This window comes from Nansenia antarctica (assembly GCF_963989245.1).
Source record: "Nansenia antarctica genome assembly, chromosome: 16".
Classification (NCBI taxonomy): Eukaryota; Metazoa; Chordata; class Actinopteri; order Argentiniformes; family Microstomatidae; genus Nansenia; species Nansenia antarctica.
Window position 1 is genome coordinate 23444300 of NC_137686.1, and position 18509 is coordinate 23462808.

The 18509-nt window shown below is 46.1% G+C and overlaps 1 protein-coding gene across 1 annotated transcript in view; it reads right to left on the reverse strand.

Moving 5' to 3' along the window:
- LOC308171552 (tensin-3-like) overlaps positions 1–16762 on the reverse strand; it is a 50272-nt gene extending 33510 nt beyond the window's left edge. The window contains exons 1-9 of the mRNA XM_080546418.1: positions 16640–16762; positions 7961–8129; positions 5291–5341; positions 4551–4673; positions 4160–4224; positions 2397–2480; positions 1102–1214; positions 256–316; positions 1–37 (exon numbers count right to left, since the gene is read on the reverse strand). The exon at positions 1–37 is cut by the window's left edge and continues 39 nt beyond it. Coding sequence (XP_080402544.1) covers positions 1–37; positions 256–316; positions 1102–1214; positions 2397–2480; positions 4160–4224; positions 4551–4673; positions 5291–5341; positions 7961–8110 — 684 coding nt within the window. The 5' untranslated portion in view covers positions 8111–8129; positions 16640–16762. The remainder of the gene's footprint in view (positions 38–255; positions 317–1101; positions 1215–2396; positions 2481–4159; positions 4225–4550; positions 4674–5290; positions 5342–7960; positions 8130–16639) is intronic.
- Positions 16763–18509: the final 1747 nt, after the last annotated feature.

The window sequence follows — 18509 nt, forward strand, 5'->3', positions numbered from 1 at the left end:
GATGCATATCCTGTCTCTGTGTCCAGGCCCGATGTGACTGGTTCAAAGAGACAAGTAGACAATCAGAGACGGCAAAGGAGAATCACAGACACTCACACAGCCCCTCAAGGAAAGCAACAACTAATCTGAAATCATAGAGTGAAAAAACTGGAAAAAAACGCTTTGGCAGTTTGTCACACAGAGAAATAAATGTCATGCTGTCATGTAAAGCTTTGAAAAAATGTACAGTAAATGTTCAATTTGGGAATCACTTACTAGACCCCTGAGGAGTAGACGGCTTGCAGTCCCTGGTACACTTTCAGATAGGGGCGACACACTGAAAGAAATATGAATCGTCATGTTACAAAACAGTTATATAATGGATTCCTAAATCCTCTGTATCCAATGTCATCGCCGTCTTTCATGTTCGAACCAATAAAACAACATGAAACTTGTTACTTGAACTTTTTGTGAGCTATTAGAGCATTTATGGTGAAATATGACCTGGTGTTCGTGTGTCTTTGTGGCATTCAGTTTTTTTAGTGCTACAGGCTATGGGCCTTCCCTAGGAGAACATCATTTGAAACAGCCGTTGCCAGTGTACACCATTTTAGCACGGCTACTGTATGTGTTTCTACTATGGTAACCTACTGCATCAAACAGAGACATGTAGTCCCATTTGAGGGAAGCTTTTGTTGTCTTTGTGAAATGTGTGAAAACAGAAAGTTTATGTGGAAACATGGGTGTGGATTCCCTTGGGTTTACTGCAAACCAATAAAGTTTGTCTGTTTGAGTGTGTGTGTGTGTGTGTGTGTGTGTGTGTGTGTCAGTGTGTGTGTGTGTGTACTTGTGCCCTGTGTGTGTACATGTATGTGTGTGTGTGTGTGTGTGTGTGTGTGTGTGTGTGTGTGTGTGTGTGTGTGTGTCTGAGCGTGCAAGAGAGCTCTTTGCAAGCGAAATCGTCCAAAGCCTATTTCTTTGCTGATAGTACAAAAGGCTTTTATAGTCACTCTTCATTTCACTCATTTCTTTTAAGTCTCGTCTAATGACATTTGTGAACATTTAATATGCGGTTTTTTTAATCCAATTATGGGCCAATAGATGAAAAAAATAAAACTGTACCTCCTGCGGTGTCAAAGTTTGGTATCCCATGAAGAATGATGCAATGCAGAAACAACGGGGAAGCGTTGATTTTCATCGACCCGCTCAGAAGACTGTTCAGTATCCAAACGTATCTGATACAACAGAAAAGAAGGGAACGTTCTTAACATCTCTACAGGATCTGTACACTGTAACTAACACTGTCCTGTCTACCTGTAAGAAGGTGCAATGACCCAGATGTCACCAACTTCAATAGCGGGTAAAAGACAACCATAACACACAAACAGAAGAGAGAAAAAATTACGGATGATGGTTACAACACGAGTTATGAGACAATCAAACCTTCTCACCTATTCGCAACATTGTGAGAACTGTGTGTAGCCTATCTGACTGCGGTGGGGGGGTAAGGAGGGGGATTCTTTCACACGGCCCGACCTTCTCACAACCTGTTTGCGACGTCTCGACAACGCCATGTGTCGGACGCCAAGACGTGGGAGTTTGAAGTGCACTTTACGAGTCTCCGTCTTTGAGCTCGTACTGGATTTCTGATTGGCCGATTAGAGAAGTTCTTCATAAAGAGGCTTCGGTGTGTGAGTCACGGTGATTCACGGTGATTCAGGGGGATAAGGTTACACCGGGTCAACATGAGAAGGATCCCCCTTCTGTTTCAGTCCCCGACAATAGCGAGACTTTCACAGGTTCTGGTTCAATAGTGACTGGGGAGAACAAACAAGGCCAAAGACACGCAAGGGGATGACGGCTGTGTTGGTTCAGGTGAGGTCTGGCCAGGAGGGGGCCGGCCTGAGGTAGCCCTGGGGGGGGGGGGCGGAGGGAGGAGGGCAGGGTGTGTGTGTTTGTGTGTGTGTGTGTTTGTGTGTGGGGGGGTGGGTGTGGGGGGTGGGTGTGTGTGGGGGGGTGTGTGTGGGTGGGTGGGTGTGTGGGGTGTGTGTGTGTGTGTGTGTGTGTGTGTGTGTGTGTGTGTGTGTGTGGGTGGGTGTTTGGGTGTGTGTGTGTGTGTGTGGGTGGGTGGGTGTGTTTATGTGTGGGTGTGTGTGTGTCAGTGGGTGCGTGTGCGGGTGTGTGGATTGGGTTGCAGCTGTAAGCACGTAGGCAAACTCGGCCTGTGTCTTTCAACATCAGAACAGTTCTACAGTCGTTGAAATGATCTCAATAGTTGTGGTTATGACTGACAGAGAGGGGGGAGAGCAGGACTCACGCCTTTAATTCATATGTTGGACCAGCCAGTGCACTTAAATGTTAAAATAATGTTTGCGATATTATGTGTGGAAAATACTTGAGGGACTTTTTTTTTTTACCTTTTCTGAGATGGAGTCATCAGTGCTGACACCTTGTCGTCGTAGTATTTCCTCATTGCAAAGCGGTCCAGCGCTTGGTCAGCACTAAATCAGACAAACATGGTGAAGTCTTAGAACAGGGTGAAGCACTCCAAACAGGCAATACACACACACACATACGCTTGTGCACACATGCACTCACACACTCACACACACACACACACACACACACATACACACCACACACAGGACAAGAGGAAAAGTAACCAGAGAGAGACAAGGGATTCCAGCAGAGAGGAAGACAATGCCATTCCTAAATAAACACAGAGGGGGGAGAGAGAGAGAGAGAGAGAGAGAGAGAGAGAGAGAGAGAGAGAGAGAGAGAGAGAGGCCAGAGAGAGTACACAGCGTTATTCCAACAGGACTAAAACCAACAGGCGCTGGATTATTATTCACTAGAGGTCTCTCTCTCTCTCTCTCTCTCTCTCTCTCTCTCTCTCTCTCTCTCTCTCTCTCTCTCTCTCTCTCTCTCTCTCTTACCCCATACATGTCTTTTCTCTCCATTTCTCTATCTTTTCCTCCCTCTCTCTCCCTGTCTGACGCTGACCTCTCTCGCCATCTTTTTGGGGGCATCCGGCTCTGCTGTCTACCCCCCCCCCCTCTCTTTCCTCTCTCTAGCTCCATCTCTCTCTCTCTCCCCCCCTCTCCCTCTCTCTCCCCCCCCCCCCCCTCTCCCTCTCTCTCTCTCCCTCCCTGACCTCCGCCACTTTTTATAGTCTCCCCCAGCGGGGGGGCCCATTGATTGGCTGGCCCCGGCCAGTGTGTGTGTGTGTGTGTGTGTGTGTGTACTCACATCACACAGGGGTCTGTGTGCAGAAAGGATCTCCATAAGCGCATAAGACAAGAGCTAAACATAAGCACACACACACACACACACACACACACACACACACACACACACACACACACAGCACAGCACTTCCCTTCACCTTATAAATCACTTTCCCTCCCAACGTTTGCCCCTGCTCTTGACTTTAGAGTTTAGTAGAGATACAGCTGTCCTTGGGAATGGAAATGGCCCAGCATCAACCTCTTTCATCTTTGTGGTTTTTTTGGTAACTACGTATATCTTATCAAGAAACTGTCCTTACGAAGAAAAATGTTTTTATATTCAAGCCACCAGGCCTCAAATCCAGGCCAATGTCGCTGTGATATAAAATGTCTATGAATGAAATACTGAGCACTGTCCGTTTAATCAGTCGGTGAATCTCACATTTCTGCAGTTAAATTGATGTCCAATAAAGCTGACATTGATATTCGCTCCGACAGCGGTTTGTGACCGCAAGCTGTTATGAGGAACGTCTAGTATGCTGTTGATGTTGACTCGGGTCATTCTGTGGAGAGTGAGTCATGCTATCGTTCATGTGTTTTTTCCCCCCTTTGAATCCACGTGTAATAACCAGCCTCTCTGACTCACTGAATGACACTCAGTGAAAGGGCTTAGTTGGCCTGGAAGTGGTCAGACAGTCAAATAGCATGTCTGTGAGTCTACGGCTATCTTTGGTTTAAGGTTAGGGTGAGGTAATGTTATGATATGATAACTAATCTAGCCTTGGAAGGACAAACATGTCCTGTCATCCCCCTTATACTCTCCTCAGAGTTCAGATCTTCAGAAAGACATTCTGTTCATTCGACTGTTCCATGAATTCTTTAATTTCTGACGAGCCTCGAACCTCAAATGAACCACAAAGGACTTGGGAAAATGGTAGAGGAAATGCAGTTACCTGGCAGATATGTCAGTGAAATGGACGAAAGATGAGATGACCACTCCGATTCTGCCTTTCCCACCCTGGAAAAGGAGAGAAAGAGAGGGAGGGAGGGAGGGAGAACAAACAGAAAGAGAGAGAGAGAGAGAGATGTCATTAAAAATCTAATCAAATTGTATTTGTTACTTATAGCCTATAACACATAGAGTTGTAACTGACATAGTGAAACGTTTCGGGATCTTGCTCCACGCTCGACAACAGCATTCAACAAACGAGCGACAATTTAATAATCAGCCATAGAAAGTGACGGAAAGTGACAATAAAGTGACCGTTATAGGTATGGGACACGTCACAAGTCATGTTGAGGACAATGGAGATAGGGAAGGGAAATGAACTAAATTGCGCTTACCCTACAGTGGATGACCACCACGTGGAGAGGGTCCGCGTGGAGCCAGCCCTCCATGGCCTTGCAGATGGTACAGATCTTATCCAGAGGTGGGGCGTGGAGGTCAGGCCAGCCGGTGTCCAGAGTCTGTCAACACACCAACACACTCTCATACTGGATCGCCTCAAAGGGAGTGGCCGTCAATACGACCTGTGCAATCACACACTTGTGCGTGTTCGCACACACAGACGCACGCACACACACACGCACACGCAGTCACACACACACACACACGCACACACACGCGCAGTCACACACACATAAACACACACACACACCCAGTCACACACACATGCACACGCACACACACAAACACACACATACGCACACGCAGTCACAGACACACACACACATACACACATGCAAGCGCAGTACACACACGCGCACACACACACACACATACACATACACACACACACACATGCGCAGTACACACACACACACACACACACACACACACACACACACACACACACACACACACACACACACAGTCTCCAGATATCATCCTGACAGTGTCAATAGTACAATCTAGTGATACCGTTCCTTCCAATGGAAATCCATATTGTCACAGAAATATATTGATCTGTGTCTGCTCCCGTGAACTCTCTTTATCTCTCCAGCACCTCAGGACTAGCGTTTATCTATAGTCGCTTTTGTTGCAAATACTGTACATCTGGAAAGGCAGAGTACCATGTATTTACCTTAGGGTTCATTTTAGAGAGGTCATGCCTCTTCTCTGACAGGTTGATGATCTAGAGAGAGAAACAGATATATCATGTCTATTCAACACTTACTGTATGGTTTTCATGCATTCTAAATATATATAATCAGCCTTATTTTATTGCCAATCTTTCTACTAGGGCTCCTTTTAAAATGTTACAGTCCTAACCTAACCTCTTTCCTCGCCCCCTCAAATTGAGGCTTCTCTCCCTTGTCCTGATCCGAACTACATAAAGGGTGAATTAAGGTTTCTCTAATAAAAGAAGCATTTTCGTGACAACATCAGTCATCTAGATTAGAACAGCGTTTCTCAACCGGGGCGCCGCATGGCGTCTTCAGGGGTGCCGTCAGACAATTCTATATTCTGACGTTTATATGAATGAATGAATAAATCTATATATAAATAAATACAATACATCATCAAAATATGTCTCGCGTACCCCTTTCCCGTGTCACAATGTCAATACCGGGTTCAGCGTAAGGTCAGTGTATCTGCGTACGTAGCCTGCATTCATTTACCGCGCAAAGACATTTCGAGAGCCGCTTGTTAAGTCTGACGTCAAAAGTGACGTTTAACTATTTCCGGGTCAAACCAGAAATTCCCCGCACCAGAGTACCTCTGAACTACAGCGGTAGAATGACAGTTTAATCGTTTTTTAGACTCGGATCTATTCATTCAACAAGGGACACAACACTTTCCCGTTTTCTCCATATTGTCAGGGTATTTGAGCCTCGGAAAAGCGCTATATAAATATAATTAATTATTATTATTATTTCTCCATTTCGAAGACAGCGCCTCAGCCAACGTTGGGACCCGGAAACACGTCACGACTTAACAAGCGGCATGCAGGAAACTGTCAAACGAAGCGATGGTCCCGAGCAAACTGAGAAGACACCTGACAACAAATCATCCATCACAAGCTGGCAACAAGGACGCTGAATATTTTCGTTCAGATGAAAATTCACCATAGCCGTCAAGAACAGGTAATGATGAAGTGCGCCAAAGTTTCAGAGAAAGCATGGGAGGCTCGTTACCTCGTAGCCCAAATTGTTGATACGGCAAAGAAGCCACACACTATAGCCGAGGCCGTAACATTGCCAGAGTATATTGAAAAGGAGGATTAAGTTGGAAGAAGTGTGTCAGTATTTGGCTGCTATCCGCTTGTTAAGTCTGACGTCAAAGTGACGTTTAGCCAAAAACCAGAAATTTCCCGCACCAGACCCAGAGTACCTGTGAACTACAGCGGTAGAATGACAGTTTAATCGTTTTTTAGACTCGGATCTATTCATACAACAAGGGACTCAGCACTTTCCTGTTTTCTCCATATTGTCAGGGTATTTGAGCCTCGGAAAAGCGCTATATAAATATAATTTATTATTATTATTACTGAGGCATTTCGAAGACAGCGCCTCAGCCAACGTTGGACCCGGAAACACGTCATGACTTAACAAGCGGATGACGGGCAGTGCCACGGGTTTCATCAGTACATATTCTATATATAATAATATATATAATGTATATATAACACTACCTGCCAGAATAGGACGCTTGTGTGCGTCTTCCCAGGTGCAGGAGATGTTTCAATAAAAGTTAAGCGAATTTTGAAATGGGAATCATGAAATGCGGAGCAAAATGCAAAAAACACATAGGAAATCTAGGCTAGTACAATGAAGGTTTATACATTTGAACAGTGTGGAGTGCATCTCCAGCAGTGCGATGTAAACATACTATCTGTAGACTCTCCGCTCAGGGTTGCCAGATGGGATTGACCATTTCGAGGCTAACCAGTCTGAACCACTAAATCCACCAAAAACAAGCCCACCTGGCAACCCTGTCTCCGCTGCTTCAGACTCTTCCACTTGTTGCGCCAAACGGGCCAGTGTTTGTCACATCCTTTGTTGGGCATCTCGTTTCTTAAGTCCTGGTTATATTGTGGCATTTCTTTACTGTTTGCCATTTAAGACATGTTTAGCAGACATGTGTGTGTGTGCTCGCGCTATATGGGGTGTCGTTTTTTAATAGCTATATTTTTAAGACTGGGGTGCATGCCTTGAGATTTTATGGACTTTTGAAGGGTGCCGTGACTGAAAAAAGGTTGAGAAACGCTGATCTAGAAAACAAAAAATGTGTCAACGACATACAGACTGCTGCACTTTGAACCCTTCCTCACCATACCAACACACTTTGGATAAACTGTCATCGTCACGTCACACAGATAATATCAGCAGAAAATAGGCATGTCAATAGACTACTCACACTAGAGGCAATTGATAGATGATTTGATATCATTAAATCATCAAAAATAAACGCTTGTCAGATGTTTTCAGACCTCAAAAGTGGTCTTTTGCATTTAACGGGGATTGATTCATGAATGCATACTAGCTGTACCTACGACACAAATGACATCGAACATGGCCTTGTCTCTGACTCTGAGGTCTGACACATTTTGACATCAAAGTTCATTTTAATGGTGCATTCAGGTGCTACTCTGAAACTCTGAGCTTCCTACCATGATTTAACGTAGGATTCTGCATAGAGAGGCAAACTGAGGTCTCAAAGTAACACGAGTTGCAGAGTCGTTCATGCCCTATATCTGAGAAGCACTTGAATGCAGCATGAGTCAAACTCATGGACATGGAGTGGTGCTGACCAGGTAGTTGTCTGCATGTTTAGACTTGAGCATCCGTGTGACGTCCTTCAGGTTGTGCTGGTAGATCTCCTCAGAACACCCCCGGGGGAAGGACACGGCGATGATGCGCTCCGTCACGTAGGTAAGGTCAAGTTCATATCCCTCCTCCATTTTTGCTGGATCTTTCCTGCTGAAACAGACAGAGAAGAACATGGCCTCAGAACCGGCAATAGACTTCCCTTTCACCATTGAAAGCATGCGAGGGATTTAATTCGAGTCAATATTTGATGAGCAAAGTCCTACGCATAGACTTGTTGTGTTCAATTGACACGTATCAAATAAGACCTCCGTTTTAGGTTGTATGACAAAGAAAGAAAGCTTGTTTTCTACTGTCGTTCTACTGTATAGAAACAGGTGCTACACAGCTTGTAACTCTGTCACATAGTACTGTTGTTAATGTTCACTCACTTAGTGTTACAAAAAACCAATCTAAAACTAGAAGTAAATGCTGTTGAACAGGACAACTAAGAGCTATGACTCAGTATGGAGAAGTTGCCACAGGAAAAAAACTGTCAGAAAGCAACAATGACACCGAAAAAAAACTCGGGGAGGATTCCGGTTGAAACCAGTTGTCTGCAGTCAGTGTTGCTGTAAAGCCCTGAGATATGGCGCGTCCCTGTGACCTCATGGCCATGAACTTCCTGTGGAGCGGTGTTGGAGGCTTCCCCTGACACCCACAGACACACACGCACACACGCACACATGCACAAGCACAGGCTCACACACACACAGGCATGCACGGATGGACGAACGCACACGCACGCACTCATGCACTCACACACATACGCACACACACACTCACGCACGCACGCATGGACGCATGCACTCACACACACACACACGCACGCACGCACACACACACACACACACACACACACACACACACACACATCTCTTATCTATCCATCAGTGATCTGGCCCTCTTGCCTGTCAGCTGGGGAGCAGGAAAGTGATTTTTTAAACAACAGGTCCGCTGGCCTGCACAAAGACTATCGGCTCCAAACGCTACAATGGAAATCCAAAATAGCTAGTTTCTGGAAGTCGAAAGGAGTCAAAAAGGCATCATGTCCTATTTCAATATGATTTCAAAGAGCTTTAACGACGACATTCAAAACAAAGTGAACCAAATGAAGGGAATCAACAGACTACACATATCATATCAGTGTCTCGGTGCGAGATTGATTTAGCGCTGGCTTTCGCAACAGTGTGTTCCAGAGTAAACACGGTTAAGGAGAGCGTGTCGAGGGAGCAGAGGAGGGTGCATCATTGGACATCTGCCCCGAATTACAGTAAACAAGACTCCAGATGGGGGATTTCGAAATAGCCCTTCTGTGAAATCCAACGCTGACCAACACTTCACATTCCGGGGCATTCCGATTTCAAGATAGAAAGCAATTACATTCTGTTCTGTTCTAAGATGTCTCTTTTCTTAGCGCTGCCACCACATTCACGGCAAAACACACACACACGCACACACGCACACACACACACAAACACACACACACACACAGAGACACACACACACACACACACACAGACACACACACACACACACACCTACTCCTACACACACAGAGGCAGAGGCAATGGAATTCCTGCGAAAGCACTATTTCACTGGAATCACCTGATTGCTTGTTGTGATTAGGTGTGAAAGGGCCCTGGCTGGTCTACAGAGGTGAATGTGACTGGTTAATTAAGTCTGAAGTGACTGCAGGCTAAAGTCAAACACTTTGAAGGGGCTCCAGAGAGTAGGGGGCCGTAAAACAGGGGGCGACTGCTCGCTGCACCCAGAGCTTAAACTGCCCCTCAGAGCGGAATGAAAGGGGGCTGTGTGTGTGTGTGCGTGTGTGTGTCTGTGGTGTTTGTGTGTATGTGTGTGTGTGTGTGTGTGTGTGTGTGTGTGTGTGTGTGAGGGGGTCATCACCAGGGGAAACGGGCTCAGGGGGGGAGGGGGGAGGGGGTAGGGGGAGTCACAAGGGTCTGCCGTGGGGCGGGGTGGGTGTGTGTGTGTGTGTGTGTGGGGGGGGGGGGGGGCGACTAATGGTGGGGTTAGTCTGTGTCCCCCGGGAGCTGGAAGAGAAACTGTTGACTAATGAGAAATTAATGAACAGGGGCGAGCGACACTTGACGGTTGTGTTCTCAGTGACGGGAGGCAAGGCTCTGTTTTGGAAAGTGTCTCAGGGAAAACCCAGTGCCAGGGCGGGTTCTGGCATACTGTATAAACAGCACTTAACCTCCCGACGACCCAAAGGTGTGAGGGAATGTTAACGGAACGCTTTGGAATTAAGTTATCCCAACGTTGAGGCGGGAGAGAAAGATCTGTTTGCGTTTGATGGTCGGCGGCCCCCCCGCAAAGATATTTCATCTCTCTAGAGCTCTTCATGACTGCACTGTGGCTTTTAATCCCTTGATAATACACAAGACCAAATCCTGGGGTGTTTTCATTTGTTCAAATCCTAAGATTATTCCGAAAGCCCGAGAGCATTGTCTTCCTTCCAGCCCATTTTTAGACTGAGGGGATGACTAATGAACATTCCGGAGTCAGTCCAACGAGTACACACCTAGAGGTGGCCAAATCCACTGCCGTGCTGAAAATAATCCCCAAAATGTACAGTCAATACATCATTCAGACATTATGAAGAAAAAAAAACACAACCCGGCCGACAGACCCTTTCCAAGTTAAGACCTCTTGCGTTTCTGCCTCTCATCACTCAAGCAAAACACCGGAGCGACTTGCCCCGGCACGCAAACTAAAGATAATTGCTCTTTAATTTACGCTGAATGCTTTTGTTCCTGGGGATCGGGGCATGGCGGTAGTCCACAAAAGACAGCACAACAAGCAAGTGCCAAGGATCTTAAAAAGCCCCCGAGCCCACCCATGGCACTGAGAGGAGAGTGGAGGTAGAGGAGGTAGTAGGAGCAGGGCCTTAGCAGGGCTAGCGCTGTAGTCGGAGGAGGCGTTTGATAAAGAGGGTTGCCAGAGCTCTGGGGAGCGAGCAGAGACAGGTCTGCCGGGTTAGGATGCTGGGGATTAGGGTGTGTCTTGGACTGGAACCCCCTCCCTCCCCCTCCCCCTCCCTCCTCCCTCCCATCCCCCCCCCCGCCACCCCCACCACCCCCGGCATCGGGCCCTGGAGGTAGGAGCTGTGCCTGGCTGCGTGGGCGCTGTCAGGAAGGCTCAGACATGCTCGACAAGCGTTGTGCATTGAGATGTGTCCTGCATCCCAATATCCTTCCATGGATCCCTCTCTCCGTCCTCGCTAAGGAGCACATCCTGCTGTGTAAACATGCAGGGCCGCATCTCAATAGTCTACGCTGGCTACCTTCCCCTTTTCTCCCTTACCTTCAGACAGTACCGATCTGAATGAAGATGATGAAGGTGAAAGCAGTACGGTGGAAATCCGTTCCGATCCTTTCACCTACCTGTGGTGATTCCGTGGAAGAACGGAAAGAGAGGAAGTCGTTTATGAGTGTTGGGACGCAGCCCTGTTTTTCTCCAGGGAAACCTCTATGACCCCTTACGTGGTCAACTTGATGCATGGAATCTTCCATTTCCAGCTTCAAGCGATAGTAGAAAGACTGTGGCTAAAGGGCAGCCGCTCTAGAAAACCCTACAGTAATCAATTTCGGACAGGTTCTGGGAACCGAAGCATGAACAGTGACATCATGGGTCGATTTAATTGTTTAGCACATCTGTGTTGACAAAAGTTGGCAAAAAAAAAAACTTTGCATTCTGTTCTGTGCAATGTGGTCTGTCACCAATAAGAAACACGTCAGATGGGAGGGAGGGTTGTATCACGGCAACAGTCCAATTACGTCAAGTTTTTGTTTGTATGTTATTAGACTGGTTGCTACACGTCGAAGGTTTCCTTGGGTTACATTTTCTGTGAAAACCATATTGTGGTAATCATGAGTCAGAGATAGATGTTTCATAAAAGAAGAGGGAGGAAAAAAAAGAAAGAGAGAAATAATGTGTATAATGGGAGAAAAAAATAGGGATTTCCGCTTTTGGGGGGAAAGGAGAGAGCAGATGAGAAAGCTTACAGGGAGAGAAGCACTTAAATCCTATAAAGACAGCGTCTAAAACCTCATGGCGAGGATAACAACTCTATCCACAGCAATAAATTCACTGTGCTTACAGCAGCATCTGGCTATCTTAGAAGTCCAATAATCTATTAAAATGTTTTAATATCGTTCATATTTCCTGACTTAGCAACCAGGCACCCCTTTCAGCAGCAGGTCTGGCTAGCAACCAAAGGCAATAAATCCCTTAATAAGCGTGTCTTCAATTCAATGCAGCATATTTCAGTAGACCAGCAGATCAATGAACAGATTAAGATTTCAATACCGGAGAAGGATCAAGTGACCAAAGGGCCTCCGTGATCAATGTGTGAGTGATTAGCAACAAAGGGGCTAGTTCTACTCAATAATTTGAACGTAGGCTACAGGGGTATCCAAAGTTCACAACAGTACCTATACTGTATGTAAGCAGGTTATATTAGCACATATGATAGCAATCAACCCCCCTCCCCCATTCGCTACGTCACTTTTTTATTATTAAAAAGGCTCCTGACAGTTGGTGATTGACAGCTTGCGGCAGGCGGGGGTCCATTTCGGGGTCGGTTGTGTATTCACAATGGTCACATCAAACCCAAATATGTTTCTGTGGGGGACAAGGAATGCATACGGGTCTCCATCTATGTAAGCAACACTCAGAGAAAAGAATCCCCAGTTCTCTCCTTAAAACTGTAGAACCCAAAAGCCCCAATCAACAGTGAACGTCCATAAATAAAGCCCAAAGTAAGTACGATATGCAAGAGCATGGCCCTATTTTCTATTTTAAAAACTGAAGAACTGGAGCGACGCCAGGGAAACCAATAGTGTATGTTATTTCTACAGGGAAGGGATAGGCCCTATGGCTCACTACGTCCCAGCACGAGAGACTTGGCCTGCCTCTGGACCGATGTAGAAACCCAGCCAGTCTCTCTTAAGGGTACCCCCTTGTGCTTGGGCCCACCTACTAGCCCAGCCACAGGGACAGATTAATGATCTTCTGAGCTGTTTGTCTTCAACCCAGAGCGACACCAAAAGTGCCATAAAGGCTTCAGGAAGTCCGGCTGCTGTTAGAATGTTGGTGGAATGTTTTTTAAGAGGCCCTGCTGGTATCATTCCACCGTTAGTATGCGAGATCTCCTTTAGCTTTGAGTCCAGTGTCAACTGGAAACATGAAATGATTTCATTGAGGATGTAAAAACAGACCAAAAAAAAAAAGGGCCAAATTGTTGAAATGTAGGATTTTGAATTTCTGTTTTCATTGAGAGTCAAAGAAAATGGGGGGTTAGAGTCTTTGAGGTGAAGCTTTTTTTTTTCGTGGCTGAAGTAAAAGCCTGTAGTACATTTTGCTTGTCGGACACGTCTTTCATCTCCTCTAGTCTAGCCAAGACCGAAGGCTCCAGGAAGTATTTAGCATTCAAGTCTGGTCGTCCATCTATCTAATAAGTCCCCATCAACCCCTCACTCCGCTAGGGTACTCGCAGCTCGTCCTGAATAAAAAGCAGCACGGATTCAAACAAGGGTAGAAAGATAACATCACTCACAGTGACATAGCGTGAGCTTAGAATTATAAGGTTCTATCTCCGTTTAGGGCAGTTCAGAGATATTGAGCGTCAAAGTTTTTACATTCCATTATGTTTTGTGAGATGGAACCTTTGTATTTTATGAATTACTAACTAAAAAATGTCAACATTTTAAAAATAACACCACACAGGCATTAATAAACACCTAATGGATCAGATTATGTAAAAAACTAAATTTTGACAAAAATTGAGATCGACCCTTATAATTCTAACGTCACGATAACACGCTTGACGGAGAGGGCCTGTCGGAGAAGCGAAGGGGCCACAGTTTGTTCTGCCCGTTTCCTGTCCTTGACTCCATGCGTTTACGCTGCGGCTTTCACGCCCATTCAACAGCCGAAGAGCCGAAATAAACAAAAACTGTGGAATCCGTCCAGAAAAAAAGAAGCCGCAGGAGGGTGAGATGCGGGTATATTTAGCCTGTTTATTTAGTGATTGTGGAGTCAAACGTATATTTGTCTCCCAGGTTTTTCACAAGATACTTACTCCTTTCACCTACCTGTGGTGATTCCGTGGAAGAACGGAAAGAGAGGAAGTCGTTTATGAGTGTTGGGACGCAGCCCTGTTTTTCTCCAGGGAAACCTCTATGACCCCTTACGTGGTCAACTTGATGCATGGAATCTTCCATTTCCAGCTTCAAGCGATAGTAGAAAGACTGTGGCTAAAGGGCAGCCGCTCTAGAAAACCCTACAGTAATCAATTTCGGACAGGTTCTGGGAACCGAAGCATGAACAGTGACATCATGGGTCGATTTAATTGTTTAGCACATCTGTGTTGACAAAAGTTGGCAAAAAAAAAAACTTTGCATTCTGTTCTGTGCAATGTGGTCTGTCACCAATAAGAAACACGTCAGATGGGAGGGAGGGTTGTATCACGGCAACAGTCCAATTACGTCAAGTTTTTGTTTGTATGTTATTAGACTGGTTGCTACACGTCGAAGGTTTCCTTGGGTTACATTTTCTGTGAAAACCATATTGTGGTAATCATGAGTCAGAGATAGATGTTTCATAAAAGAAGAGGGAGGAAAAAAAAGAAAGAGAGAAATAATGTGTATAATGGGAGAAAAAAATAGGGATTTCCGCTTTTGGGGGGAAAGTGTTTATTTAGTGATTGTGGAGTCAAACGTATATTTGTCTCCCAGGTTTTTCACAAGATACTTTGGAAGGGAAATAAAAAAATGTTTCCAAAAATAAAAAAAAAGGAGACTGGGAACTTGGCTCTGGGAGAATCGGTGCACCCACCAGGCTCCTAAAGCAGTCTCCTAATTATCGCTTTCTATCCCAAGGTCAGGGAGGAATGCGTTCCAAAATGGATTACGCTCCCGCTCTCTCCCTCTCTCTCCCACACACACACACACACACACACACACACACACACACACTCGCACACACACACACACACACACACACACTCGCTCTTCCTTCTCTCTCTCTCTCTCTCTTTCACTCCGTTTAATGGCTTACACATGTCGGCTGTGTGGCGGCTGGTTGCTGTGTGACAAAGTGAAATGCCCCAATGCGCCTCTCTCTCCTCCCCCACACTCCTAGCCGCTCCTAGGGCCAGACCTGACTGTTCTGTTCTGTTCTGCTTACTGTACACACACACACACACACACACACACGCAGTCCCAGCCCTCTGCCAACCCACCTGTCCACAACACACTATCAGGGTCACCATTCATCTTAAGCTCGCTCAGCCGACTCTTTGTAATCGCCGCCTTCTTATCAGAGATGGAAAGAGAGCGAGAGAGCGAGAGGGGGGTTTTCTCACTTTGTTCTGCTATCTACTGTACACTTGTTTCACTTCCAGTCGTTTAACCCCACAAGTGACTCGTGTTTGCCTACAGAATGGCAAAGTGACAGATCTATTGACACAAATGCGAGTACGCAGACGACATTAGCCATAAATGTTTGTTTATCTTTTCTTACAACCTACGTACAGTAAAGTACCGTATCTTTTTTAGAGGGCGGGTGTGCGAAAGCAGGTGTGTGTGAGCAGCATGCATGCGTTGATGTGTGTGTGTGTGTGTGTGTGTGAATACAGAGTTGAAGGGAGGGATCTGAGCTCCAGGTAAAGGAGGGTGTAGCCCTCGTGAGGTAAGAGGGACTCTACATGTCATCAACAATGGCTGCCTGAAAAGCACAGCCCTCAGGCCTCGAATACCACACAGCAGCTGTGGCTTAGAGACAGACTCCTTCTCTTTCTTTCTCCATCTCTCTCTCTCTTTCTCTCCATCTCTCCACCAGCAGAACCATCAACATCTTCCACAAAAGGAGTGAGAGAATGAAAAGAGGCCAAAAAAACACGCAAAAAAGTTCTCCAGACCCGCTGAGCTATGTGAAGAATATACTACCTCAGGAATGGCCCCCCCATATGTTTCACATTAGTAGGGTCTCCAGCACACCAAAGCCCCCCAAAACAGCATGGAGTCCCACATCATTGCAAAAAGACAACTCAACAAGTGGGACATTCACGGTTGTGGGATTCGCTCACCCTGGCTGAGAGAAGCTGAGCCAAATCTGAATGAGGAGATCATGTTTTTCTTTTTTTTCAATGAACAACACTCAATGTCTCATTCAAAGAAATCACAATCGTGTTGCTTGTTAGGTTTGAATGATCCCCTTCACTCTCTCTCTCCAGACTCCTGCCAGGTCTCACACACACACACACACACACAAGCACGCAGGCACACACACACACACACACATACATACAGAGACCCCCCCTCCACCCCTTTGCTAGGGCACATAGCCAATGTAAATAAAGAACAAGCAATGCCCCCATTTTGCAGTTTTCAAATCCATTATTTATCTGAATGAAATGTGCCCCATCAACAAGGCTAAAGTGTGTAGCACTGATTGATACCCTCCCCCAGACTGCATGGAGCAAACTCCAGCCCTGCTTTTGAAGTCCTAACCAGCACAACTCTCACTCCACTCCACTCCACAAGCCTTGCAAGAGAAGGACAACAAAACAAGCCAAAAACAAACAACCAATGCCTTACCTTTTCAAACTGAAAAAAAACTAAGAACTTTTTTTTATTCTCCTTTTTTTCCCTTTGAATCCCCCTTTGTCAGACAGAACCAGACTGGCTGAAAAAGAAGAGGAGGTATTAGGTCCAGTCCTGGCGACTCCAACTCGGCCCTGGCCCCTGTCACACGGGATCGGTGGAGGAGGCTGAGAGAGAGAGGCTCATTTTCCCTGTGTTGGAATGTGGCTCGCAGGCTGATCACAGACAACTTCTGTGTGTGTGTGTGTGTGTGTGTGTGTGTGTGTGTGTGTGGTGTGTGTGTGTGTGGTGTGTGTGTGTGTGAGTGAGAGCTCACTTTGTCCCGGGCCCGGCTGCCCCCACCGCTGCTGCTCTGCTCTCTCCCTCCCTCTCTCTCTTTCTCTCTCTCTCTCTCTCTCCCAGGCTGTCTGTTGCTGGCTAGTTGTTGGCTGCTGGCTGGCTGGCCCGTGGTAGAAAATGGAAGTATTTTTGCTCTGTTCCTCAACTGCTGCTGCTGCTGCTGTTGCCTCTGCTGTTGCTGTTGCTGCCTGTTCAACCCCCCCCTGCAGCCGACGCTCTTCACTTCTGTACTTCCTCCTGTCCCAGGCAGCCCGCTGCAGCCCCGCCACAAGTCCTGGCATGGGATAGTCCTCCCACTGAGCCTGCTGGGGCTGCCTGCTCCCTCCCCTTGATCCCTCCCCTCCTCTCAAACTCTCCTCCCTCCCTCCCTCTCTCCCTCCCTACCCCCTCTTTCCCTCCACCTCTCTCTCTGTGTCTCACACACATACACATGCACACACGCACGCACACACACACACACACACACACACCACATTCTCATGCTTCCTTCGTGTCTGCCTAAGCTGACCTGGACAGATAGTCATGCACTCGCGCGCGCACACACACACACACACACACACACACACACACACACTCACACACACTCACACACACACACACACACACACAGGGAGTTAGAGAGGGGGATGGGTGGGGGTGAAAGAACAGGGGGGCACATTATACTGACATTTTCAACTCTGTCATTAACTAGAGAGAGAGAACGACAAAGAGAAGAAAGGAAAAGAGAGGGAACGTTTCTTTGTATGGGTTGAACCTGCTCTTGAGTTTTAGAGAAGTGAAAATGATTAGGCTATCCAGATTTGATATGAAACTGGCCAGCCTGCATATATTTCTGCATGCATACCAGTCTTAACATGAAAACAGTGTGGAATTTGCAGTTTCTGAAACCCTAAGTTAAGAGTTCCTTCAGAGAGTCATCATACTCATAAATATTTCTGTTTGTGTATGCCTTATGTGCCATGTATGCCGGGAATGAAGAATTATGAAGACCATGATGGAAATTACTTCGTTTTATTATCTTAACAAAATGATTTATGAATGCTTACTCAGTGTTTATTATGTGTATTAGACCTTAAGTCCTTGCAATGTCAGTACATGAATTTGTTTGAAATAGCATCAACCAAAACATACCAATCTATTGAACCCATCTCTATGAAATACGCCCACACAGTCTCCTCATTGTATCCTCATATAATAACACTGCTGTTTACTTTTAATTTCCTTTTTAACATTGTCAACATACAGCGAGGCAAGACTCCACATGACGACAGTAAGTGGCATAAAAATTCCAATCAACACACTTAATGTCATTGACTACAATACAAAACAAAACTAGCCACAACCACAATTTCTTGTTTAAACGCCCAATCATTGTGACGATGCCAGAAAGCAGTCCATGACCTGCCTCCCGGAGTAAACATGTCATATGAGACGGGTGACAATCCGCTGTGAGGCCAGGTCATTTGAGTTTTGTTCCTGTAACTCCCCCCCCTATCCCCCATTGGGGTTTCAGCTAACACACATT